General features: G+C 46.1%; 1 protein-coding gene across 1 annotated transcript in view; it reads right to left on the reverse strand.

The window, feature by feature from the left end:
• Positions 1 to 26,840, reverse strand: part of CNBD2 (cyclic nucleotide binding domain containing 2) — a 67,663-nt gene that overhangs the window by 36,671 nt on the left and 4,152 nt on the right. The window contains exons 3-8 of the mRNA XM_029222395.1: positions 15,758 to 15,895; positions 13,084 to 13,137; positions 8,493 to 8,656; positions 4,750 to 4,906; positions 4,089 to 4,240; positions 2,051 to 2,189 (exon numbers count right to left, since the gene is read on the reverse strand). Coding sequence (XP_029078228.1) covers positions 2,051 to 2,189; positions 4,089 to 4,240; positions 4,750 to 4,906; positions 8,493 to 8,656; positions 13,084 to 13,137; positions 15,758 to 15,895 — 804 coding nt within the window. The remainder of the gene's footprint in view (positions 1 to 2,050; positions 2,190 to 4,088; positions 4,241 to 4,749; positions 4,907 to 8,492; positions 8,657 to 13,083; positions 13,138 to 15,757; positions 15,896 to 26,840) is intronic.

Here is a 26,840-nt window from a genome sequence, read left to right on the forward strand (position 1 = left end):
GGTCCCTGGGGAGGGATACTCTGGGAGAGAGAGAGGGGAGGGAGACATCACTCTTGTGAACGTTTTGAATTTTGAACCATGTGAAGTACTACCTATTCCAAAATAAACAAAAAAAGATGAATGATGTTAGTAGCACTCCTAGCACAGGAGCAAAGAGCCTCAAAAAAATAGTGACTCTTGGTGATGATGATGAACTACTTAGGATGTGAGCAGGGTCAACAACTGATGGAAAGGTCAACTCAAATCCCAAGTCCCAGCTTCTGGGAAGAAGAGTTTTGGGGTCAGACAGACCTGGGTCGAACCCTGCCTCTGCCCCTCAACAACTGCGTGACCTTGAACAAGCCACCTAACCTTCCTTTCCACCTCTGTAAAATGGGAATAATGACAATATCAACCTCCTTAAATTTTCTTTTCATTATCAACCTACAGAGCAGGGGGCAAAGGACATAAAGCAATTTACAAAACACAAAATTCAGATAGTAAACAAACATGATTAATCTCACTAGTAATCAGAAAAAAACATAAGTTAAATCCTCAGTGAGGCAGTAATTGCCACATATTAAATTTTAAAACTTTTGAAAGAATGACGGCTGAGGTTGGTGGCACTCGCAAAGTTGTGTGATGCTGGGAGCTAGAGAAAGTGGATCCCTCCTTGTGAAAAGCAGTTTGTTCCAAGAGTCATAAAAATGGTGATGCTAAGCAATTTCAATTTTGGAAATCTATTCTGTGGTAATGAGTTCATTTGTCCCTCTTCCTGGAAAGTTGTATAATGTGGTCGTATTACTTTTACAATTTAGAGATTATAATTATAAAACGTGATCTGGAAATTTCCCTGGTGGCGCAGTGGTTAAGAATCCGCCTGCCAATGCAGGGGACACGGGTTCGAGCCCTGGCCTGGGAAGATCCCACATGCCACGGAGCAACTAAGCCCGTGCGCCACAACTACTGAGCCTGCGCTCTAGAGCCTGCGAGCCACAACTACTGACCCCGAGTGCCACAGCTACCGAAGCCCGCGCGCCTAGAGCCCGTGCTCCACAACAAGAGAAGCCACCGCAATGAGAAGCCCGCGCACCGCAACGAAGAGTTGCCCCCACTTGCCGCAAGTAGAGAAAGCCCGTGCGCAGCAACGAAGACCCAATGCAGCCAAAAAGAAATAATAAATAAATAAATAAGTGACCTGGCATCATTAAAATTCAAGAGCCAAATGCATAATTTAAATATGTATCTGTTTGTAAATAAACATGTATATGAGCTGAAGAAGGGGGTACCCTCCCCACACCTGCCCTCTTTGTAATATAACAGCTATATCTTAACGTTCACAGCAACCCTCTGAGGGAGGGAGGCCAAAGTGTGTCCTTTGTCTTTTTTTTTTTTTTAACATCTTTATTGGAGTATAATTGCTTTACAATGGTGTGTTAGTTTCTGCTGTATAACAAAGTGGATCAGCTATATGCATACTATAACCCCATATCCCCTCCCTCTTGCATCTCCCTCCCTCCCACCCTCCCTATCCCACCCCTCTAGGTGGTCACAAAGCACTGCTGATCTCCCTGTGCTATGCAGCTGCTTCCCACTAGCTCTCTACTTTACGTTTGGTAGTGTATGTATGTCCATGCCACTCTCTCACTTCGTCCCAGCTTACTCTTCCCCCTCCCTGTGTCTTCAAGTCCATTATCTACATCTGCCTCTTTATTCCTGTCCTGTCCCTAGGTTCATCTTTTTTTTTTTAGATTCCATATATATGTGTTAGCATACGGTATTTATTTTTCTCTTTCTGACTTCACTCTGTATGACAGTCTCTAGGTCCATCCACCTCACCACAAACAACTCAGTTTTGTTTCTCTTTATGGCTGAGTAATATTCCACTGTATATATGTGCCACATCTTTATCCATTCACCTGTCAATGGACACTCCTTTGCCTTTTTAAGTAGGATGTGGGCGCTCAGAAAAAGACGTGTTGAAGGCCAGGGCTCTGCCGGTCACCTGGCTACAGGACATTAGATTAGGCACGCTCTTCCCAGCTTCACCACCCAACCCCAGACCTCTTACCTTACACACAAACACGATGGAGGACGATTCTACAAAGTCCTTTGAGATCAGCTGCCCGTATGAGAACTTCTCTATCTTCCCCAGGATTACGAGCTTCCAGAGCTTCTCATCGGACCAGGAGTGAAACAGATCCATCTTCCTGAGGGGAAAAGCCTGTTAGACTTCATCGCCCTCCGTCACCAAGGGGGCTCAGCACTTAGCAATTTCCAGAAAAGGAATATGTTCTCCTGCTCTTGCAAAGGCCTGAGGTGGAAGATTTCACGCCCACCCTGCTCGCTAGCCTGGCCTGCAGCCGATCTCCTGTCACTTGTCCTTTGCTCCCCTGCCCTCTTCTCAAGGCCCTGCCCTTCAGCTGCTCCCCGCACTGCGCCTCAGACGCACCCGGGGTGATTGGAGCTCTGCTTCTTTCACTTCCGCTCCTCCCTCCAGGAGCTTCTCCTGGCTGAATCCCCCGCCAACCTTGTTACCACTGAGCTACTCTCATTCCAAGGAGCACCCAAGAGTTCCTCACTTCAGCTCACTGGCTATCCTGTCCCCCAGCCCAGCAGTCCAGGCCCTACCTTTGGTTTGGGCAGCTCATTCCAACCCCTGTCTCCTCCAGCCTATTGGCTTCAAATCCTCAGCCCTGGGCCTGGGAATGGGGGAAGTCTGGACTTTCCTCTTTTGGCCTGTTTGTGCCCTGTGGTGAAAGGCCCACCCGGCAGTGACCACCCCTTCCGCAATCTTGAACCTCATACACCGCTGATCATGGGCTTCCCTTCCCTCGCAGGTGGCCCCGCGGGGCTGCCAACAAAAATCATCTTAGATCGTCTCAGCTCCAACAGATTATGAGCTCTGACCTCGGGTGATTCAGGCCTCAACCTAGGCAAGGGAGCACCGAGTTCTGTCCAGGGCATCAAAGGGGAACAGGGTCAGTGCCATGCCCAAGGAGGAGAAGGGTCTGGAAACACAGGAGGAAAGCAGGCCCACCACAGAAGGAGCACCTCCTGGGCCAAGACTGAGCCACGCACTTCCCACAATCACCTCATTTGATTCTTACAATGACCTCGGGAGAGAGGAATTGTTATCCCCATTTTACCGTGCAGGAGACTAAAGCCCAGAGAAGTGAAGTGACCTATCTAGGGTCCCATGGTGGATAAGCCTAAGAGCTGAGATTAGAACACGGTCCTATTTTTCTCCCACTGTATAAAAAAATGAACTGCCCCTCCCTTCAGAACCGAGTCCCTCCCTTTTCGGGCTGCAGCCCCTTCATGCAGATGGCTTTCTCTCAGTTCCAGCCCACCCCTCTGCTCAACACGCTTCTCTATGGCCCTGCAACCCTACAACCTGTATTCTCAGTGCCAGTGCAGATGCTCCATTTGATTTTCACTCTTTTCCTCAAGGCAAGTAACTAAAGATAATTAAATGAGCACCTGCATGCGCCTGGCACTGTGATAACACAGGGATGATGATGGTGAAAAAGGCAGGTCTGCCCTTGCCACTGTGCTACTTACTGTCTGATGGCACAAATAAACTGTAATGAAAGTATTATATGTTCAAGAATTACAGTTTGGATGGGGCTTTATGGAAACATAGGGTAGAAGCACTGAGGGGGCACCCTCTCTATTCTGGAGTGAGGGTAGGTGGGCTTGGTTAGTGAGGCAGGGTGGTGAAGCCCAGAGACTCTGAGTCAGGCATTCTGGATACATCACCATCCTGAGCCTTGCTTCCCTCATTGTAAACTGGGGAGAAAAAGAGAAAGAACATCATGGGTTGAATGTGAGATTAGATATAACGGGTGGTACAAAGGGCTGAGCATCCTGCCTGGCCCAGCAAGTGCTCAATGCATGTTAGCTATCCTGTTGTTACTATCCCATAAGAAAGGGATATTTGAACTGTGACCTAAAGGTATGTTAGGAGTTTGCTAGATGGAGAAGTTGGGTGGGAGGTGGGTACCAAAGAGCATTCCAAGCAGAGAGAACAGCACCTAGTGTTCCCCACTGGGTCTAGGACAAAGGCACCTAATAGACACACAGGGGGAAGATGCTGGTGGAGTTACCTAAAAAATTCAAACCGATGCTGAGCATCCTTTTTAACTTCTTGGTCCAGTTTATTAGCAAGGAAATCCTCTCTGTCAACAACCAAGAACTCTGTTTCTTCCATGCAGACCACGGTGGCCCTCCTCACTGAAGAAGTTAGAAAGCCCATTTCCTGTTGGGTAGACAGGGGCAAAGACAAGTGAGAGGTCACCCCTGGCGTTCTGCCCGCAGCCCTGACCACCTCTTCCCTGCTTCCATCTCCCCTGAGAAATCTCTCCTCCCCAGACTGCAGGTTCCCTGGACCGTCCTGTGCCCCTGCTCACTCCCTGCTTCTATGGGCCCACGCCCCTCCCTCTTAATATGCTGCCTGTGGAAAAAGAGGCAACTGGCTTGACCAGGGCAGAGAAAGGAAGCTGGAGAGGCCTTGCTGAGGAGTCACTGCACCTCTAGGGGGTTATAGAGGGAACATACTCCTTAAACATCACAGACGAAGTGGTGGGACTTGGACATCACTGGCTCCAACTCGATCAGCATTTGACAGGTAAGGGCTCTGTGACCCACAACAGCGCAGTGACTGCACAGAGCGAAAGGCAGGACTGGGCCTGGCCTAGAGGCTGTAGCAGGAGTCCTGTCACACCCCGAACCCCACCCCAGGAACGCAGACCCGTCCCCCGTGCTTACCCCAAAACAGCTGCCCTTTTGCAGCAACGTCGGGTGGGGGTCCAGGAAGGCACTGCTGCCATCTTCGTCCTCGGTCACGGCCACCGTGCCCAGGTAGATAAAATAAAAGCTGTTGGCCCTCTGGCCCTTCCTGACGATCACACGCCTGCGACCAAACCTGGGAAAAGACCATGGCCAGTTGACCTGGTAGCAACACAGGGTCTGGTCCCTAGGGGGAGGAGATCTGGACGGGCCGTGCTCTCTGCTCTGGAGTATGAAAGCACAGACTGGGACTAGAAGGGACCTCAGAACAGCCCAGCCCCATCCCCACCAAGCTTGACCCCTTCACTAACATTTGTCCAGCCGCCCACCTCCATTAGAGGAAGCTGCCGCAGAGCAGAGCCTTTGTCAGTCTGCTTAGGCAATGAGCAGTTGTTGAATAAATGAATGAACAAATGCTGGAAGCAATGGATGAGTAGCTAAATGATTATGAGCACTGGCTTTAGAGTGAGACCAGGATCCAAATCCTGGTTTTGCCCTTAGCTGTGGGACACTAGGCAACTCATATCCCCTCTCTGAGCCTCAGTTACTCTTGTCTGTAAAATGCAGATGAGCATACGTAGAAAGAGATGGATAAATGATCTTATTATGATCCCTAATAGCTCACTATCCAGCTGGGACCCTTTAGGGCAGAGGTACCCAGGTTCAGAGCAAACTAACAGTTCTTAAGCTCAGAGGAGGATAGTTTCTGTATTTCAAATGCAAGTTCAAATCAAATCTCACTTCTTTTAGTATTTATTCACTTCATTCATTCAATAAGTTAGACAAATACCAATGGTGTCTAACAGATGTAGTGATAAAAAATACAAATTTTGTTCTCAAAATTATGGTCAAATACAAGAAGTAAATAAGGTTTAAAAATGCTTTAAAAGAGGTAAGGCACAGGCTAATTCAGAAGCAGAGAGAAAGGGCACTTAACCCAGTTTAGGAAGGCCAGAGAAGGCTCTAGGATGGTGGCTAGAGTCATCCAGGTGGCCAGAGAGATGGAAGAGTGTCGTAGGCAGAGGGACCACCATGTCCAAAAGCACAGAGATGGCTGGAGGCCTGGCATATTCAAAGAAAGAACAGTAAGCTCCATCAGACAGGACAATGTACAAACCAGAGGCTTTATCAATAGAGGAAAGAGGCCACAGCCCAGGTGACAATGACTAGATGGGAGAAGGCAAGCATATTCAGCCAGGAAGTAACACTTTGGGGACAAGAGAGCACAGGCCAGCCTTCATTCCAGGGTAGACCCTCAGAGACCATAACCTACATTTTGGGAGTGAAGAGATATCTCATACAGCAGATATCTGTTGTTTTCTCTGCCAAGCACCTGGTCACTTTTTCCACCAACTGCACCCTGATTTTACTTGGGGGAAACACCTTTTCTTGACTCTTAGACAATTAGAACATCACTAACCCACTGGTGATTCAAATGAGATCACCCTGGCTCAGAAAGAACTAATCCCAAGGCTCTGACTTGACTGGGAAGAGGTATTTTCTCCTTCCCAATGGACTGAACCTGGAAAGCTAGAAGTTTGGAGCTGTGGCTGTAGCAGCCAGCTTGCCACCATGAAGGGAGAGTCTCAGACAGAGACTCTCCTTTGCATTTGCATTTGCATAAGCTGCTTATGCAAATGAAGTGCCAAGAGATGGAGAGAGACAGACACAAACGTGGGTCCTGGTGACACTGAGCCCCTGAATCCAGCTGAGCCTGAAGCTGGAGAACTATCCCAGGACTTTCAGATACATGAGCCACCAATGAATTCCCTTAGGCTGGGTTTTCTGTCGCTTGCGAGTGGAAGAATTCTATCTAATCTGCTAATTCCCAGTCCCAGAAATAGTAATCAGCAACTAGCGGAGGGCTTTAACAATTACCACCTCCTGATGTTCACAAAAAGCCTGTAAAATTCATACTATTATCTTTATATCACTCATGGGGATACTAGGCTCAGAAAGGTTAAGTGGCTTGCCTGAGGTCACACAGCAGATGGGGCATTAAATTCCAGAGCTTCTAAGCCTGTGACTCTTTTTCTTTCTGTGACGCCATTCTGCCTGCTATAGAATCTTACTTTAAGAGAGCAGTGGGGGCTTCCCTGGTGACGCAGTGGTTGAGAGTCCACCTGCCGATGCAGGGGACACGGGTTCGTGCCCCGGTCCGGGAAGATCCCACATGCCGTGGAGCGGCAGGGCCCGTGAGCCGTGGCCACTGAGCCTGCGCGTCCGGAGCCTGTGCTCCGCAACGGGAGAGGCCACAAAAAAAAAGCAGACAGCAGTGACTCCCTCTCTTCTTTACTGGGCTAGAACAAAGCAGATGGTTCCCTCTGCCTGGAATGTCCCGTCTACACCTCCACTTGTCAAATCTACCTGTTCAAATGCCACCTCTTCTGTGAAACTCCCTTGGCCAAGCTAGCTGGAAGGTTACCTCCTCCTGGCTTATTACTTGTGAAACAGACCCTGCGTGGGTCATAAAGAGTCGTCTGCAATCCGTAGTTAGTTGTGGTTATGTCTTAGACTGTGACCGCTATGAAGGAAGATAGGGCACAAACCTATAGTGACCTTACATCTTAGATTTCAAGACAGGTCTTACCTCAAATATTCTGCTAGGCTGCCCCCCTGAGGCCACTGAAATGTCCTGGAAATAACTATTTTCACATGTACCCCTTGGGCTTCTCTACTACAAGGGATTTACAAGGTCCCTTTCTGTGTGTGTCATGGACCAGTTGACAATCTGGTGAAGGTTTCACAGAACAATGTTTTAAATGTATAAACTAATATACATTAGAATTACAGTTAAGAAAAAACCAAGTTTGTGATATAGCAATATATGTGCCTCTTTATTAAGGCACTGAAAAACAAGAGCCAGCAGCAGATCTAATAACTACCATCATTTCAAAGATGTGATAAATATAAATTATCTTTTGAGAAATCTGCAGCAACTTGAATATGTTATAATACCTGTATTTTTTTATTTATAAAAAAATTATACAGGGACTTCCCAGGTGGTCCAGTGGTTAAGAATCCACCTCCCAATGCAGGGGATGCGGGTTCGATCCCTGGTCAGGGAACTAAGATCCCACATGCCACAGGGCAACTAAACCCGCATGCCACAACTAGAGGGAAGCCTGCACGCTGCAACGAAAGACCCTGCATGCCACAACTAAGACCTGACACAGCCAGATAAATAAATAGTATGCAGTGGTTTGTTACCTACATTCATGACTGAAGGAAACTATAAATTTCAGAGGTTAACGAAAATACAGATATAATATTTTTTCTCATCCAAGTTCACAGACTCTTGCCCTAGTTGTTCCTACCTGGATGTAGTACCTCATCTGTGATCCCTTCTGGCTTTTAGGGCCTGGATTTGAGTCTCGGCCCTGCTACTTATTTTCTGGGTGAACTAGGATGACTTATTTCCCCCCCGAGCCTCAGTTTCCTCATCTGAAAAATGAGGGAATTAGACTAGATCCTTTCTGAGGTTCCAACCAGGTCCTCTCCAGGCTCAGTGACTCCTTAATTCTGGGTAGATTCTCAATGAATGGCTGAGACACAGTGGGCTGCAGTCATAATGGTGAGCACCAAGGTGAAGTGACAGGTTTCGCACGGCTGACACCCCGCAGAGGGGCTGGTAGACCCGCCGTGGCCTTTGCAGCCGGGCCCTTCTTGCCCTGCCCAGCCCAGCCCCAGCCCAGGGGCCAAGGGATGTGCCCCTCACTGACCGTTCAAAGCGCATGACCTTGGCCAGGAGCATCTGCAGGGGCTCCGAGTAGTTCCGGTAACTATCCAGAACCTGCAGGAGGTTACAGAGGGACTGGATCTCGCGCTCTGCCCTCCAAGCGGGCTTCTTCTGCGTGATCTGAATGGCCCTTGGAGGGAAGTGACCCTGGAAAGAGAGAGCCAAAGTGACACAGAGGGCCCAGCAGTTTCCCCCAGGGGCTAGCAGGCAACTCCCCACACTCCTGCTTTCACACTTTCCCACTCCCCATACAATAGTGGCTGACATGTAATGAGTGCTTCCTGTGTGCCAGGCATCGGGATAGGCAACTTACACACACCGTCTCATTGAATCTTTACCTAAAGAAGCGAGGCACGATTATTATCCCCTTTGACAGATGATGACATTCAGGCAGGATTATTACCTAGATTTGTTACATGCCAAGGCCTGTATCCCCAGCTACTGATCATACTACCTCCGCTGTTCATTGACCACGCCCCCAAGTCAATAATGGGGCTCCCTGAGCTCCAAGGGACCTTTGACACACTTCAGTCAGGGGAGACCTCCCCTGCCTCAGCCTACACCTCAGCATTCTCCTGGAGCCTAAGGAACAAAGAGAGCCTACAGAGACTCTTAGCTAACCCTCAGCAGCCAGGACTCGTGGACCAGGGGGTGGGCAGATCTACCCATTCGCTCACCACTCCTACCTGCCGGGGAAATGGCTCCGTGAGTTGTTAACACCCCTCACTGGCTGCCCGTTGCACTTAGGAGAAAATGTTAACTCCTACCACAGCCTGGGGCCCCACATGGTCTGACTCCCTACCTGCCTACTGCCCTCCAACCTCTCCTCCTGCCTCTCCCCTCATTCTCTAGCCTTCTACCCATCTCTTGCACGTGCCAAGCTCACTTCTGTCTTTAGATCTTTGCTTGGGCTCTTTCCTCTGCCCAGAATGTTCTTCCCCTGGGTTTTCACATGGATATGGCTGCCGCCTCCTCCTCCTCATTCTGCTCTCAGCTCATATGGTGCCACATCCTCAGGGAGTTCCTTCTGCATCATCTGAGCTAAAATAGCAGGCCCCCTTCCCAGCACTCTGTGAGCTCTGAATCATTCTCTTCAAAGCATTTAATACTTTCTGAAATGATCTTATTCTTTTTTGGTTAATGTGGATATTATCTGTCATTTCCCCACGCTACACACACACACACACACACACACACACACACACGTGTAGAACTGCACTGTCTACTATGGCAGCCAACAGCCACATGTGGCTACTTAAATTTAAATTAAATTAGATAAAAAATAAGCCCCTCAGTCACACTAACGACAAGGGTTCAGTAGCTACATGTGTCTGCTGGCTACCGTTTTGGATAATGCGGACTACTAAACATTTCCGTTGTCACAGGAAGTTCCATCAGACAAAGGTGCTCTAGAATATAAGCTCCAATATAAACATGATAGTGGCCTTGTCTACCTTGTTTCCCACTCTAGAATAATGTCTCATCTGTAGTGGGCACTCAACAAAATACATATTTATGGAAGGAAGGAATGAACACCGGCAGTCTTACATAACAGTAACCGTCATAGAAGCAAAAGGAAAGTGGGACATGATGCAGAATTCTGATCTTCACAACAACAGACGGAAAGGCAGTGTAGCACAGTGGTTAAAAGCACACAGGCTCTGCTGCCAGGTGCCTGGGTGTGAACTTTGTCCTGCGACTTCCCATTTGTGTGCCCTGGCACAAGTCTCTTCTCCCGGAGCCCCTGTTTCCCTACCTGATGATAACAGAAACGACACGTACACATAGCAGGGTTAATACGTGTCAAGGGCTTACAATGTGCATGGCACAGAGCAAGGGCTATGGAAGTGCTGGTCTTTTTTATGGTCTGAATCCAATCTTTCTCCTTTCTCTCTCTTACTATCAATATAACCCATTAGGATTTCTATCATAGGGTCTATTTATGGCAAAACAGATGCCTCTGGCTTCTATGAACCAAACTTATTTTTCGGGCCCACTTAGGGCCCTAATTCCTCCAGGAAATCCTTCTAATCACCCGTAACCCTTGAGACTCCTTCTGTGGATTTCTACAAAAGTGACAGTTTGTTATTAACTTCCTGGGTAAGTTTCATCTCCTTAACTCCTAATTAGCTCCTTAAGGGAAGGTGCGAATGTTACACAACCTAGCACAGTCATCCTTGTCCTTCGGTATCCACAAGGTGGGGAGGAAGGATTGGTTCCAAGACCCCTGCCAATACCAAAATCTGCAGATGCTCAAGTCCCTTATCTAAAATGCTGTAGTATTTGCACATCCTCCTGCATACTTTAAATCACCCCTAGATTACTTATAATACCTAACGCAGGGTGCATGCTATGTAAATAGTTGCAAATACAATAACTAGTTGCTGTCTGCAAGCTGTATTCAAGTTTTGCTTTTTGGAACTTTCTGGAATTTTTCTTTTCCGAATATTTTCTATCCGTGGTCAGTTGAATCCACGGATGTGAAACCTGCAGATACAGACAGCTGTCTGTATTCCCCACCACCAGACACAGATCTAGGCCTACCTTAGGAGTTCATAAAAATATCTGGAATGGGGAAAAGGGAATAGTATTCAAACAGAGCCCTGCCTGTTTCTCACACACCATTTCTCAGCGCTGTCACCCTCACTCACTTCAGGCCAGCCATCTCCTCATTGTGTTCATCTAGCATACAGGAAGGGTAAAGGAAAATAAGAGGGGAGGCCCATAATCCTACCACCCAGAACTAGCCATTTACATGCGGCATTCTTGTTTCCTGCCTTTTTCTTATGCATAAATAAAATTTTTGAAAATAACATAATACATGACTATTTTCCATTAAAAATCAGAACAATATATATAGTTAAAATCCCCTTGTACCATGTCACCAGTAACCCAGACCTGCTCTCCACCGCCAGAGTTAACCATTTATATATATTATTATATACTTATACGTGTGCCCACAGAATATGTATAGAATTGTTTTATTTTTATTTGCATAAATGTTAGACTGCTGACATCGTTTATGCAACTTGCCTTTTTTTCACTCAATATTTTTTTAAACCATGTTTTAGAAATGTACCCATTGTTTCCAATGTCTCACAAATGCTATAATAAATGAGTCTATGATTCTAAGCCTCTATAATTCTTAGGATTCTTTCTGAGGAGGTTAGCATTAGTAGACTATATGGAAGTTGAGTTTTCCAGTGTTGTCTGAGAGACAGCTTATATATGTATAAATGTGTGTGTGTGTGTATCAGCTTGATGGAGATGTAATTCACATAACATAATGATTTCACCATTTAAAGTGCACAGATCAATTTTTAGTGTATTCACAGAGTAGTACATCACCACAGTGGGTTTTAGAACCTTTTAATCACCCTAGAAAGAAACCTGGTACCCATTCGCAGTCACTCAAAGGGCAGGTTTTTAAATCGGGTCTCTACTCTCCATCTCTGTGCTGGAGACAGAGCCAGTGATAACTCATTCAAAAGGCAGAGAGGCCTTGCCTATATGATGGACTTTTCCTCTGTACTCGCCTCTCTCCTTCTGTTGCTATGCACAGAATTGCCTCCATCTCCAGAGCTCTGTGGCTCTCAGAGAGACCCCTAGTTTCTCCTGTCTGAAGGGTGAAACTTGGGTAACCTTCAGTGCACAGTGTCAGACACTAGCTGGTCTCGAAAACTGAAGAAAACTCAGGATTTGGAGGACTTTACTGTGCTTCATATATAATGCGGCATGAGAAATTAGATTATGCCCAGGGGAGGCAGTCAACAGAAGCCACACCTTGGTTCCAAAGGAGAAGGAAGCAGCAGCGTGGCACAGGTGGTCCTGGTACCAGTTATAAAGCTCTGTTCTCCCTGCTTTTCCTAGAGAAAACCCAGCATGGCTGCTCCAGGCCAGGGTCAAGTCAGGTCTACATTGGTGAGAACTTCAGATCGTCCCTATAAATAAGGAAGCCCCTTTAAAATTTAAATCAAATTTTAAATTTTTATTTAATATCCAGGATTTGGTGGGGAGAAGCCAGGAAGATAATAATGCTTGAAATTCGGAGAACAAATCACATAGCACAAATGACATGAAGGCATTCCCTTCTCAGAATGGCCACCTGAGCACAGGTGAGAGACAGATGTGCCCAGCATCTATCAGAAAGTTTCGGGCAGAGCCAGAATTCAGACACAGGCCAGTGCTTTTCCCACCACCCTGATTATTTCTCTTCTGTCTGGGGCTCTCACATCCTCTCCTTTGCCTTCTATGGTTTTCCCACTGGTCCAAGCACAGGCGATCTCCCGTGCTGGTTCTGCTCAGCTATAAAGCAACAATGGGTTTGGGGTTTGGCTGGGTGGTGGGGGGAGGAAGGCTCACAGTCTTGGGATGCCAGAACTGAAAGGGATCACCAAGATCAGCTATTTTATAGGTGAGGAAACTAAGTGGCTAGCTCAAGGTGGTACACTGGGTTGGTGGCAGAACCTGGTCTGAACCCGGCTATCCTGATACCCAGCCCAGGGCTTCTTTCAGGCTATGATGCAAGAAAAAAAAAAAATCCCAGCAGCAAGGTCAGAGCTGTCTATACATACCGACTCTCCAATGAAGTCCATAGTATCAAATGTGATTCGGCCTCGTTTCTTTTTCTGGGGGAAAAAAAAAAGGAAGGGGGGCTGTGGAGAGGAAGGAGAATCAGCAAGACTGTTTCTAGAATTTTGCACTGAAACCCTTCTGCGTACCTGGGCCACTGTGGTAGGCAGGAAGCCTTGGGAAACCTCCTACCAGCTGGGCCTCTCATGTCCATCTCCGCTCAAAAGCCCCAGCTCCACACAAGACTTGGGCCCAGCATTGACAATGTATTATTATGGAGGCAGAGAAAGACGGGGGTGGGGAGAGGGAAAGGAGGATAAAGAGAAGAAGGATGGAGAGAGAAAAGAAGCAAAAAAAAAAAAAAAAAAGGAAAGTATAGAGAAAAGAAAGAGGGATAAAGAGGAAGGAACAAATAAAGCCAACCTTCATTAAGTGCCTATAATGAGCCAGGCATGGCTTATCGTTTTTTGCGGTACGCGGGCCTCTCACTGTTGTGGCCTCTCCCGTTGCAGAGCACAGGCTCCGGACGCGCAGGCTCAGCGGCCATGGCTCACGGGCCCAGCCACTCCGCGGCATGTGGGATCCTCCCGGACCGGGGCACGAACCCGTGTCCCCTGCATCGGCAGGCAGACTCTCAACCACTGCGCCACCAGGGAAGCCCGGCATGGCTTATCTTATTCCATTTCATCATCAGGACAAAGCAGGTACTACTGAGCAGCTCCACTGAGGACCTGAAGTGGGTGAAGGAAGTTGCCCAAAAATCACACAGTGAGGAAATGGTCCTCATCTGAAGGATGGCCAGGAAGAAGAGGTATAAGAGGTCTTAGGGATGAACTAATTCAACCCTGTTTCCTAACAGATGCAGAGAGGATGTGGAAAGGGTAGAGAAAGGGGCAGAAAGAGAGGAAAAAGATATGTAGGGGGGAGTAGCAGGGGAGGAAAGGGACAAACAAGGCCCTGAACAGCATCCTGGGGCAAACCAGGACCCCCCATTCATCTCTCTGGGCACACCTCACATCCTTCCCCAGAGCCCACTCGGTTCCCTGTCCCCTCCCTCCATTTATAGTTTATACATCCATGTGGTGCTTCTCAGAGAAGCCAATGAAAGAAAGACGTGATGTTCAGAAAGATCTGGATTCACATACTCCTCTGAAAACCAGTCTACGGCTCTCTCTGCCCGACACTATGCCCCAAGCCCCCCGCTCCCTGCCCGGAAGCCATATGACCCCCATAGGCTGTCCCTGAGAAGCTCTGCTCCGCTCAAGACCATCCTGACAGAGCAGGGTGTTGTTAGGTTTAGCCTCACACTCCCGTGATGACAAGCCTGACTCTGGTCTTCAGCTTCCAGCTGCCCAGGCACCAACCCAAGTCTCCTGGTAACCACAGACTCTTGGTCTCCAGGGCCCTTCGCTTCACCACTGCGTGACACCCTGAGTCAGAAGGTCCTTCCTGAGGTTACGAGGCTCCTGCTCCAACTCTTCTCATCTCATGGCCCAATAACAGGGCAGAATCTGGCTGCAGATTTGTTTGGTTTGGCCACCAAAATGTCTTAAAAATACATGAATTTGAATGTCTTTAGATGGGGCAAGCCCTTCCCCTCAAGCTGCCCCCAGGTGCCTACTCCCTGCTTCGTCTTAAACTCAGCCACATATACACAGTTACATTAGCTGCTGGTCCCTTAGAAACCAACCTAAGACACCTTCCTTTCCCCATCACCACCCCTCCACGCCCCTCTCCTTGGCTGCTAGGCTTCAGAAACCATTCTGGGAAATATTTTCAAGGCAATCGCTGGATGCAGTGGGGAGGCGCGGCTGGCACAATAGGAATCTGGGCAGGGTTTGTCTAGTTATTGGCTGGGGAAACTTTGGAGCCCTGGATAGTAATGAAGACACCCTTGGGGACCCAGAACAAGTTAACAGAATGGTGATCAACTTTTCTGAGCCAAAAAGGGGCTCAGGATCTACCACTGGGATAAAATATTTGAAATTGGGACCTTCCAGAAAATCTAGAAAGCAAGGTCACCAGAGAGGCCCTGCAAATGTCCCCTTCTTGTCTAGGTGGGGGGGACAGGAAAGAAGGCAGAGAAGATGAACAGTTGGTAGGTATTCGGGAAATCCTGGCTCCATTGTGGCTCCTGGATTTCTTCTGGCTGTTTTGATCACCCTTGGAATGGAGATGGCTTCTTCCCCACTCTTGATGTTTCTCTCTACGTGAAGGGAGTTGTACTAGCAGAACACTACTAGCCCCTCTCCTTTCACACTGAGAAGGAGTGACTTAAACTCTTTGGTGAATTTGGAAGGAGAAACCGGGCATGATCATCCCATTCTCCATCCATCCAAGCCCACATTCTGCTCTGCCCTTCCCTGCTGTGAGTGTAGGGCAGGAGACCCTGCTACTGCAGTGAATGCCTGCCTTGGTCCAGCACTGCCTGTGACTGGGGTCGTCGATAAGGCTGTCCAACTCTGGGGTTTAATATTAGGTAGCCCTCTGGCTTGATGACACCCATCAGCTTCTCCAATATAAGTTTTGTCATTAATAAAAGTGACAGCTCAGTCTCCCATCTGCTTTACCCTTTGTCTTCTCTCTCAGTTGATTCAGAACTTGGGCTGGGAAGTGAGGTGCTATTTATTGGACCCCTTTAAACTGTGTATAAACCTGCTAAGCCCAGCAGCTTACATCCCAGAAAGAGAAGATAGGGTGCTTTCTGTGAGCAGTCTCAATGATCTGATATTCCCGAAGTCCCCTGAGGCCTTGGCGGAACATTCTACACACTCGGTTCATCCTAATGATATCCATGGTGAGCTGGTACAGCCCCTGTGGAAACAAAACAAACAAGATCTGTGGAAACCATCTGTTTTCAACAGTCAACAGCAGGCTGGATAGTGTGAACAAGGTGAAATGTAATAGGATTAAATGCAGTGTTGTTGCTGGAACCATAGTTACATCTTTAGGAAGTTTTCAAGCCTGTTGAAATCATATTGGTAGCTTGAAATTGGCCATGGTGGGAGTATTTATGCCACAGAAACTGGCAACTACTACAAATGGGGGCATCTCCCTCCCCAGGAGCCTATTAAAGCATTCACCAGCACAGCTTTAGTTAACTGTGAAGTCCTTCACTTGGGTCCAGAAAATAATGTGCACAAGTAACGGCACGCCGTGAGGGGTGATGTAAAGAGCCTGCATGATGGAATCAGATGCATCTGAGGGAAGAATGGTCAGAGAGATGCAACAATGCTGGCTTTGAAGGCAGAGAAAGGGCCATGAGTCAAGGAATGTGGTGGTCTGTAGAAGACAGAAAGTCAAGGAAATGAATTCTTCCCTCCACCCTCGAGAAAGGAACACAGCCCTGCTAACACCTGGATTTGAACCCGTGCCAGACTTCTAGCCTCCAGAAGATAATGTGTGTGTGTTTGTTTGTTTGTTTGAATTTATTTTTTGGCCGTGCCGTGCGGCATGCAAGATATTAATTCCCCAACCAGGGATCGAACCTGTGCCCCCTGCACTGGAAGCACGGAGTCTTAACCACTGGACCATCAGAGAAGTCCCAATGTGTGCTGTTTTAAGCCACTAAATTGTGGTACAGCAGTCAAAAGAAAACGAATATAACACCTAATCCAAGATAAGCCATCCTATCTTTTCCCTGGGAATTTGGAACTGGAGCTGAGAACAAATCAGCCTCTCCATCCCAATATGGATTGAGGAGTAAGGGCAGCCGCCCTCTACCTGCCAAGTAAATATAAGGGACGGGGAAGCAAGTTCAACACCAAAGAGACAAATCCAGAATGTAAAACAATCTACAAGTCATCTAACCCAGCTTCTTCAAAAAGTCAGTTGCAAGGGCTTCCCTGGTGGTGCAGTGGTTAAGAATCCGCCTGCCAACGCAGGGGACACAGGTTTGAGCCCTGGTCTGGGAAGATCCCACAGGCCGCGGAGCGACTAAGCCTGTGCGCCACAACTACTGAGCCTGAGCTCTAGAGCCCACGTGCCACAACTACTGAAGCCTGCACGCCTAGAGCCCGTGCTCCGCCACAAGAGAAGCCATGGCAATGAGAAGCCCGCGCACTGCAACGAAGAGTAGCCCCCACTCGCTGCAACTAGAGAAAGCCCGCGCACAGCAACGAAGACCCAACACAGCCAAAAATAAATAAGAAATAAATAAATAAATTTATTTAAAATAAAGGTCAGTTGCATGAGGAAAAAAACAAAGTGAGGGGGCTGTTCTAGACTAATACTCAAGAGACATACAAACAGGGCTTCCCTGGTGGTGCAGTTGTTGGGAATACACCTGCCAATGCAGGGGACATGGGTTTGAGCCCTAGTCCGGGAAGATCCCACATGCCGCAGAACAACTAAGCCCGTGCACCACAACTACTGAGCCTGCGCTCTAGAGCCCGCGAGCCACAACTACTGAGCCTGCACACCTAGAGCCCGTGCTCCACAAGAGAAGTCACCACAATGAGAATCCCACGCACCACAACGAAGAGCAGCCCTCGCTCGCCGCAACTAGAGAAAGCCCACGCACAACAGCAAAGACCCAATACAGCCAAATAAATAAATTTATTTTAAAAAAAAGAGAGACATACAAACAAATGCAAAATATGAACCTTGATTGGCTCCTGGTTCATAATAACAAGCTGTAAAAGACGTTTTAGGGACAAATAAGAAAAATACATCAGGTAGAGTCACGGGACTGGACATGGCACTAGAGTGTGTGTCAATGGGGGTAAAGCTCACACAATTTTGAGTGGAAAAAAGGTGAAATGAGATGCCATTTATGACACCATTTTTTAAAATGTGCCGCATACTGCAGGTTCTTATGGATACACACAGATATAATAAAAATTTTAAAATATAGACAGGAAGGGTACATATCAATCTCAGGAAAGTTGTTGCCAGTGAGGAGAAAGGGAGTGAGATGGTGAGGTGCTCTACCTGTAACTATAATATTTTTTAAAAATTACATATCTTAAGGAAATATGGGGAAAAGCTTTATTAATAAAATTAATATTTATTGAATACAATTTGCCATTGTCAGGCTCTATTCTAAGCCTATTATATGTATTGACTTATTTAATCCTCAATAATAAATCAATGCAGTAGGTACTGTTATCATCACCCTTTACAGAAGAGAAAACAGCACAGCAAATCAAGTAACTTGCCTAATACTAATATTAGCCACATGACTAATAGGTGATAGGGATTCAAACCCAGGAAGTCTGGCTCCAGAGTCCTTAAGTTTAACCTATTACTCTACCCTGATGCTGGGCCTTATTCTCTCTGACTCTCCTAATAGCAAGAAGGGTGAGTACAGAACAGTCCTCAGGGGCTCAAAGTGTAGCCAATGCCAAGGGCAGAGTAGGCTACAGGGCAGGGGTCAGAATTCAGTCTTTCCTTTGTGACTCCAAAAGGTACAGGGTGGCCACGTTTATCCGAGGCCGCCTCCTCCACCTGCCTCTCCTTTGCTCAAAGTACCTGTTTGTTCAGTCTTCCATTGTTCCCTCCCGGGGTCCTTGACACTCCTCACCAATTCCTTCTTCAGGATCTGCCAGGAGTGGGACACCATATATCTCTTCATGGTTCCTGAGTTGGCAAATGGCACAACAGCCCCTTTGCTTTTCAAGGGTAGGACCACAAGTCTTTCCCCAAGAATCTAGTTATACTAGAAACAAAGTTTCCCTCAGTGGCAAAGTTAAGAGCTCCGCTCCATTCCTTATGCCCAACCAACAGTGGCTGGAAGCCTCGTTCTAACAAATCTATTCTCAGAACCTCCTTATGTCACACTGGAAGAGTCTGGAAGGAAGAGAGGGCAGTGGGAAGTAACTGGAATCTGGGAATCTAACGTTTAGTGCACACTCAGAGGTATTATCTTAGTTAATCCTCACAACTATAGTAAGGTGAGGGACTTCACACCCACTCCCTGCATGAGGCTAAGGCTCAAAGTAGCTAAATGACTGCCAGAGTCACAGGGCTAGCTTAAAGAAAGTAGGAGGCTTCTGGGCTTGGTGTGGGGACATCCAAAACCTCAGCCTGGGGACCACTCTGAGGCTTCGAAATTGGAGATGAGCCTGGAGTGTAGGTGCCTGGCACTATCCTATAAACCTTGTTAAACCAGCAAATCAGGAACACTCAGCAAACTGGAAGTCCTCAACCAAACGGGGTGCCAAGTGTTAAAAGGTATTTGGTGACTGGAACTCAAGGACTCTGAGGTCCTTCCAAAAGTGAAGCATATAGGTTATAAAGTACTTTTTTCTACTAGATCAAAGATGGCAGCTGAAAATCCCAACTTGCTCTTGTACTAGAATCCTCAGTGAAAAGCTGTGATTTCAAGTTACCGCCTGATGTGCCATTCTTATCCAGCTAAGCACCCCCAGACTGATAGCCAGGGAAGGGTACTGAATACCGTGAGGACAGCTGGACAGCTGGGAAGAAATATTCAGGCTCTAAATTGCTAAATTCAAAGGCCACCAGTCCTGGGATGAGACACTAATCACTTACAGAGGTGAGAAGAGACAGAACTGGTTTTTCCCCCCTTACCTGGAGAAAAGATGTAAAGAACTCAGGAAGAAACAGGAAGAAAACGTTTCAGAAAAAGAGAGAAACAGAGAGAAGCAGTGTGGTTGCCTCCCCAACCCCAGACCTAGACTTGAGGAAGAAAATATAAGAAGATCCCCTACTACAAATGTTTAGAGGGTTTCAGAGAGAAACGACTACTGGACATGGGGAAAGCCAAAGAGACAGTAGGAGGTAGATATGGACAGGGGGGTGTCCCACCAGTCCCCTAAGTTGCCCCTGAGTTGCCTCAGGATCCAAGTGACATGGAGAGGACCAGGCTAATGAGGGGCATTAGAGGATGCCGGTAGGTAGAACCAAAAACCTGATGGAACCTCAAAAGTAGACACTCCCAACTTCATCTGTCGCCAGCTGTGGTCATCTCACTAGAATAAAGCTATAAAGATACATGAAGAAAGGGCAGGGCTTGTTCAGGGAGCATAAAATGTGGCTGGAAAGTGAGACGCCTAGGAGGTATGGCAGGCAGTGGGGTTAAACTGGCAGAGGCCACGAACCAGCCACCCGTGGGCCAAACTGAGTTTGCAGACTGCTTTATTTGACCCACATGGTGTTTTGGTTAAAATATTGTGAAAACTTAACTTCTTTATCTTTAGTTGGGGAATGGGCTCTCCAATTCACCAAAGTCCTCACCTCACACAACTGTGTTACCTGTGAGCATGTTACCTATTTGCAACCCCTGGTACAGGATCTATATGGCCTCTTTCAGGTCTAAAATCCTCTGACTATAATCAGGGGTTGCAAAATGGTAGTCTACAGGCCATATCTAGCCTGCTGGCAAGTTTTGACAGAGTTTTCAAAAATTTTTGAATTAGTTGTCAACACTTAAATACTGGGATTTTATGAGTCATTTTCTAGGAAAAAATAATTTACCAAAGTGACCCAAATAGAAAACATCTAATACACTAATTTTCATAGGAGAAATAGAGAGAGTTGTAAAAGAGCTTTCTCACCACCACTACCACCAAAAAAGAAAGGAGTACCAGGTCCTGAAGACACAGAGGGTTCAAGTCAATAGAGAAGGCCTGGGACTGAGGTCTCAGGGGAAGAGAGCTGGCAGCGCTCTTGAGTCCTCCAGAGAAGGTCATGCACCTTGAAGGCAGAACCAACAACACCTTCTGTTGAACACTGGGACTGTGATGTAAGGGCTGGCTCTGGGAGCCTCCGTGGTACCACTGGCACCAAGGAGAAGCAGGGAATGGACCAGGGAAACACACAGACATGCCATCTTTGCAACGCTGCAGCTGCCAAGCTCCATCTGCCGGGAAGAGGAAAAAACTAAAACAATTCACTCACACAAAACCCGTGTCCTAAGGAGCTTCGCTAATGACCTTAAAGGACTTCCTGCCAGCCTGGAATTCTACTCTAGTCCCCTCTCCATGCAGAACTCCAACAAATAGCTTGACCAGGAAGAACTCACTTCACTTGAAGGGGAGTTATGAGTAAAAAAATAAATAGCACCGGACCTATATAAATATATTACAGAAAAGTGGGAGGGGGGAGGCAGGGAACAAGGAAAACAAATATTAGATAAAAGGCATTCACCATAAAAAACACAAAAATTAACATGAAACAGATGATAATCATGAACAGCAAAGGACTCAAAGGGCTTAATGAATTTTAAAGCAAGAGATCAAAGCAAGGATGCTATAGTTCAAAGAAGAGATGATGAAGCAACTGGAGGAGATGGCACTGGCAGAGCTCAGGAAAGAAAGTATTAAAAAAAAAAAAAAAAACACCTCAGAAGTGAAGGTAATTTCAGAAACATCAACAAGGAAGCGAGCCTTGCTGAATACACAGGATAAGATTGCAAAAAGCAAGTGAAGGAGTTGGAAATGAACAATTAAAAGGGAACCAAGAAATAATATAGCTAACAAGTATGGAGACACAGAGGGCAAGAAAGTGGGAGGGTTAAGCACATGGGTTTCTTCAACTTTTATAGCTGTAAATCTTAAGATACCTTTTAAATCTTATAAACCTAGAAACAGATGTCTAAGCACATTTAAAGATATAAAGGGAACTAACAATAATAATTAAAACTGGATAGGAAAGGATGAAGAAAGGCAGAAGTATAACAATTATCTTTTTTTTTTAAAGGTCAGTGTGAACTTTCTAATTTATTTTATTTATTTATTTACTTGTTTATTTATTTTGGTTGCATTGGGTCTTTGTTTCTGCACGTGGGCTTTCTCTAGCTGCGGCGAGCGGGGGCTACTCTTCGTTGCGGTGCACAGGCTTCTCATTGTGGTGGCTTCTCTTGTTGTGGAATGCGGGCTCTAGGGCACGCAGGCTTCAGTAGTTGTGACGTGCCGGCTCAGTAGTTGTGGCACACAGGCTTAGGTGCTCCGCGGCATGTGGGATCTTCCCGGACAAGGGATTGAACCTGTGTCCCCTGCACTGGCGGGCGGATTCTTAACCACTGCACCACCAGGGAAGTCCTAATTACTCTTTTTTTGACTTTTGAATTTTGTACTATCTATCTGTCTATCTATATGTATATACATCTCACCTATTCAAATGACTGAATCAGTTTATAAGTAATAAAACAAAATCAGTGCAGTACGGTAAGGAACACAGAGCTACTGGTAGAGCACCACAGTAAAAACAGGTTCATTGAAACTGGGAACTAGGAGGGTTGCAACTGAATAGAAATCAGTGAAAGGAGAAAAAGGCAAAAAGATGATGAATTATCTAGGCTACTGAATTTACACTGGTTTATCAAGAATGAGACTTACTAATAAAAAGAGTTAGTTACAAACATAATTACATACAGAGGGTTAGATTGAGCACCCTAGACCAGTTATCTTCTTCAGTTCATCAAAACATCAAAAGATAAAACAGACCTTCATCCCAAGATCAAACATATATGACAAAAAAGGTTATCAAAAAGAAGTTAATAGTCAGTAGAGACCAGAGCAAGCCTCTTAGACTTCATAATAAAAAATTAAACATACACACACACACGTACACATACACACACAAATGGAATAGCCTGAGGCTTTTTATCCAAACCACCTCATTAGCAAGAGGAACCTGCTTCCTCTTCACCATGAGCACAGCTGGCCCCCTGGAATGATGTATGCAGTATGTGGTGTGTGTAAATGAAATTATAGGATTACCAAATCTGTTGAAAATCTGAATTTCTTGATCACTGGTAACTTATTTTAAAATTTTCTATTTAACATCTCACATTTTTAAAAATAATGCAAAATAACAAGTGTTGTCAAGGATGAGGAGAAATTGGAACCCATGTGCATTGTTGGTGAGGATGTAAAATGGTGGAGCTGCTGTGGAAAACATAAGGTCGTTCCTCAAAAAATTAAACATAGAATTACCATATGATCCAGCAATTCCACTTCTGGGTATGTAAGAAGATAGGGTAGGGGGTCCGCAGAGAAAGAGAACCAGACATAGCTTTCTTGACATAAGAGTCGTCATTTTTGACCTAAGACATTTTGTGATCTAAGCCTGGCCACAGGCTTGTTCTTGAACAGGTCTCAGTGTTAGGCACAAGATGTAACAATAGCAAAGATTATAAATCAGTTGTAAAGATTCCCAATTCTGTTTCAGTGGTAAAGATTGGCCTGAAACGCTCTACCATTACATTAACTGGAACCTAAGGGATGACGATGTTGACCTTTTCTGACCCTTCAGTGACTTCAATCAACTAAAGCTTGGACTCTGCTGACTGCTCAAACCCCTTCATGAATATGCATGTGCCCTTGGTTTAAAACTTGCCCGATTTTGCTGTTTGGGGAGACACTGCTTTGGGAAAGATCCCCAGTGGTCTCCTTACTTACTGTAAGTAATAATAAATCCTTCCTTCTCCGGATTTTTGGCTTGGTTGTGTCTTTTGGCTCGATACTCACCAAGAGGTGAACCCAGTTTTTCAGGTAACAAGTATATACTCAAAGAAATTGACCGCAGGAACTCAAAAGAGATTTCTGTACACCATGGTCCATAGCAGCTTTATAAACAATAGTCAAAAGAGAGAAACAGGGATTTCCCTGGTGGTGCAGTGGTTAAGAATCCACCTGCCAGTGCAGGGAACACGGGTTCGAGCCCTGGTCCGGGAAGATCCCACATGCCGCGGAGCAGCTAAGCCCGTGTGCCACAACTACTGAGCCTGCACTCTAGAGCCCACGAGCCACAACTACTGAAGCCCGTACACCTAGAGCCCATGTTCCACAACAGAAGAAGCCACCGCAATGAGAAGCCCGTGCACCGCAACAAAGAGTAGCCCTTGCTCACCGCAACTAGAGAAAAGACCATGTGCAGCAACGATGACCCAACGCAGCCAAAAATAAATAAATAAATTTATTTGAAAAAAAACAAAAAGGGAGAAACAACCCAAATGTCCATTGACAAATGAATAGATAAACAAACAAAATGTGCCATATATATAGTGGAAAATTGGCCTTAAAAAGGAAGGAAATTCTGATACATGCTACAATGTGGATGGACCTTGAAAATATTAACTAAAATAAGACACAAAAGCACAAATATTGTATGAGGTACCTACAAGAGTCAAATTCATAGAGACAGTAGAATGGTGGTTACCAGGGGCTGGAAGGAGGCAGGAATGGGGAGTCATTGTTTAATGGGTTCAGAGCTTCAGTTAGAGAAGATGAAAATGTGCTGGAGATGAATGGTAGTGACAGTTACAGGACAATGTGAATGTACTTAATGTCACTGAACTGTACACTTAAAGATGGTTAAAATGGTAAATTGTTTTTGTGTATTTTACCACAATTGTTTTTTAAGTTTTAAAAAAAATATGTTGCTGAGACAGGAGGGAAGGGGGCAGGGCACAACCTTGAAAAGAATGACACAGCTGTTGAGGATACGACAAAAACTGGTTAGAACCAATTAGGCCTAAGATGGCGGAAGATTCAACTAGACCTTGAGCCTTATTATACACTCATTGTATTACATTAGTGTATGCTAAATGACACACCCACAGGCACCATGACAGTTCTGAGGCTAACCATAAAAGGCCAAAAAGTGGGCAGTGGCCCAATTCCTGGAAATCCCCACCCCTTCCCCAAAATAGTTGGAATAATCCTCCCATTTGTTAGCCTATGAAATTACCCAGACCATAAAAACTAACCACCCCATATTTCTGGGCCACTCTTACCTTCTGAGATGGCCCACACTCTGTGGAGTGTTTCTCCCAGGGCCTCTCTAGCCTTTTAAGACGAACTGCATTCTGCCTATGGAATGTGTGTCTCTGCTTTCACTTTACTATGGCTCGCTCTTGAATTCTTCCCTGTGCGAGGCCAAGGACCCTCACTTGGTGGCCTGCCCCAGGAACTCACCCAAGACCTGGGACATGACCATCCTCTTGTGCCCCGTTTTCCTGCTACATCTTCACAAATGAAGAGGACAAAGGTGGTCTTCTCCCCGTCCTCATTTTTCCTTTGATTATAAAAAAGTAGACCACTTAATTCTTGGAGCAGATCCCTCTTCCCTGCCCACTTGTATCCTTCACAAGCATCCTATATTAATAAATCTACTTCCTGCCTATCACTTTGCCTCTTGTTGAATTCCTTCTGTGCTGAGACGTAAAGAACCTGAGCTTCATTACGTTCTGAGCCCAGGTGTGCGGTTTCAGCTGGGAGACTGTGGGTTCGAGTACCCTCCTAAGCCAGAGATTGTGGGTCAAGTCCCATCTGAGGTGCAACTGGGTTTGAATCCCATCTAAGGTGTGAGGTTTCGAGGCATGGTTTCATTCCCCTTCCCCCACCCTTCCTGAATGATTCTGTTTAGAAGCCATTAGTTGAGGCCAGGAATAGCAGGCATCTGTCTGGGGGTAGAGGGAGGCTGTGGTGGGGTAGCACAAGGTGCTGGAGCCCTGAGCAGGGTGAGGGGACTGGGGTGAGGGCATGGTGGTGGGGGACAGGGTTAGTGTGCAGCAACAGGAGACTGGTTATATTCAGGAGGGCTGGTCAAAGAAGACCGTGAGAGCCAGGTTTCTCTGTCAAAGAAGGGAATTAAATGTATAGAAAGAGAGAAAACTAGAATAAACCCTGTGGTGTTGGACTGAAGTTGAATGTGTTGGTGTGAACTCATGGATTTCAATATATATAGATAGGTGTAGAAATAAACAGATATAAATGTACATGCACTTACCATATATACATACATATATACCCTCCCTCTGTCCATGAGAGAGCCTAGGAGCAGTGACCATTCCAACAGCAATGAACAAACCCACTGCCCAAATCTTGGTTTCTAAACACCATTCTCCACTAAAAGAACAAGGGTTTCTTGGAGAAATGACTGAATCCTGAGCTGAGACAGAGAAGGTACAAGATATGCTAGAAAGTAAGAAAATACTCAAAAAATGATGGAGACGTATCAAAAGGACACAGAAGTCAGCCTGAATGGGCTCCCACTGGTCAAATCTGAGATAATTTGAGTATCAGAATAAATAATGAATTCCAGTGGCAAGCAAGATGGAGTAATCCCATTACAGCCTCTCTCCCTCATCCGTTACAACTAAAAACTCTGGACAAAATACAAACAGCAACCAACTTCAGAATCTGAAAAGCAAATAATGCCCAGTGGATTTTGGAAGTGAGGGTAGTAAAAACTTGAAGAAACAACCCCAGCGGGGCTGAGTTTCCTGGTTTAATGAAGGACACAAGTTACTAAACAAAATTCAATTGTATTTTTATATACTATCAAACAATTAAAAATCAAAAAATTTTAAACAATACCATTTATAGTAGCACTAAAAACATGAAATACTTCGGTATAACAAAATATGTGCAGGTTCTGTATGCTGAAAATTATAAAACATTGATGTAAGAAGTTAAAGAACATCTAAATAATACCAGACCTGGTACTAGTTCTTTTTTTCTTTTTAAATTATTTATTTTATTTATTTTTGGCTGCACTGGGTCTTCGTTGCTGCATGTGGACTTTTCTCTAGCTGCGGTGAGTGGGGGCTACTCTTCATTGCGGTGCGCGGGCTTCTCATTGCGGTGGCTTCTCTTGTTGCGGAGGACGGGCTCTAGGCACATGGGCTTCAATAGTTGTGCCATGCGGGCTCAGTAGTTGTGGCTCACGGGCTCTAGAGCACAGGCTCAGTAGTTGTGGTGCATGGGCTTAGCTGCTCCACCGCATGTGGGATCTTCCTGGACCAGGGCTCGAACCCGTGTCTCCTGCATTGGCAGGCGGATTCTTA

This window comes from Monodon monoceros, unplaced genomic scaffold (assembly GCF_005190385.1).
Source record: "Monodon monoceros isolate NGI ecotype Baffin Bay Population unplaced genomic scaffold, NGI_Narwhal_1 Super_Scaffold_13, whole genome shotgun sequence".
NCBI lineage: Eukaryota > Metazoa > Chordata > Mammalia > Artiodactyla > Monodontidae > Monodon > Monodon monoceros.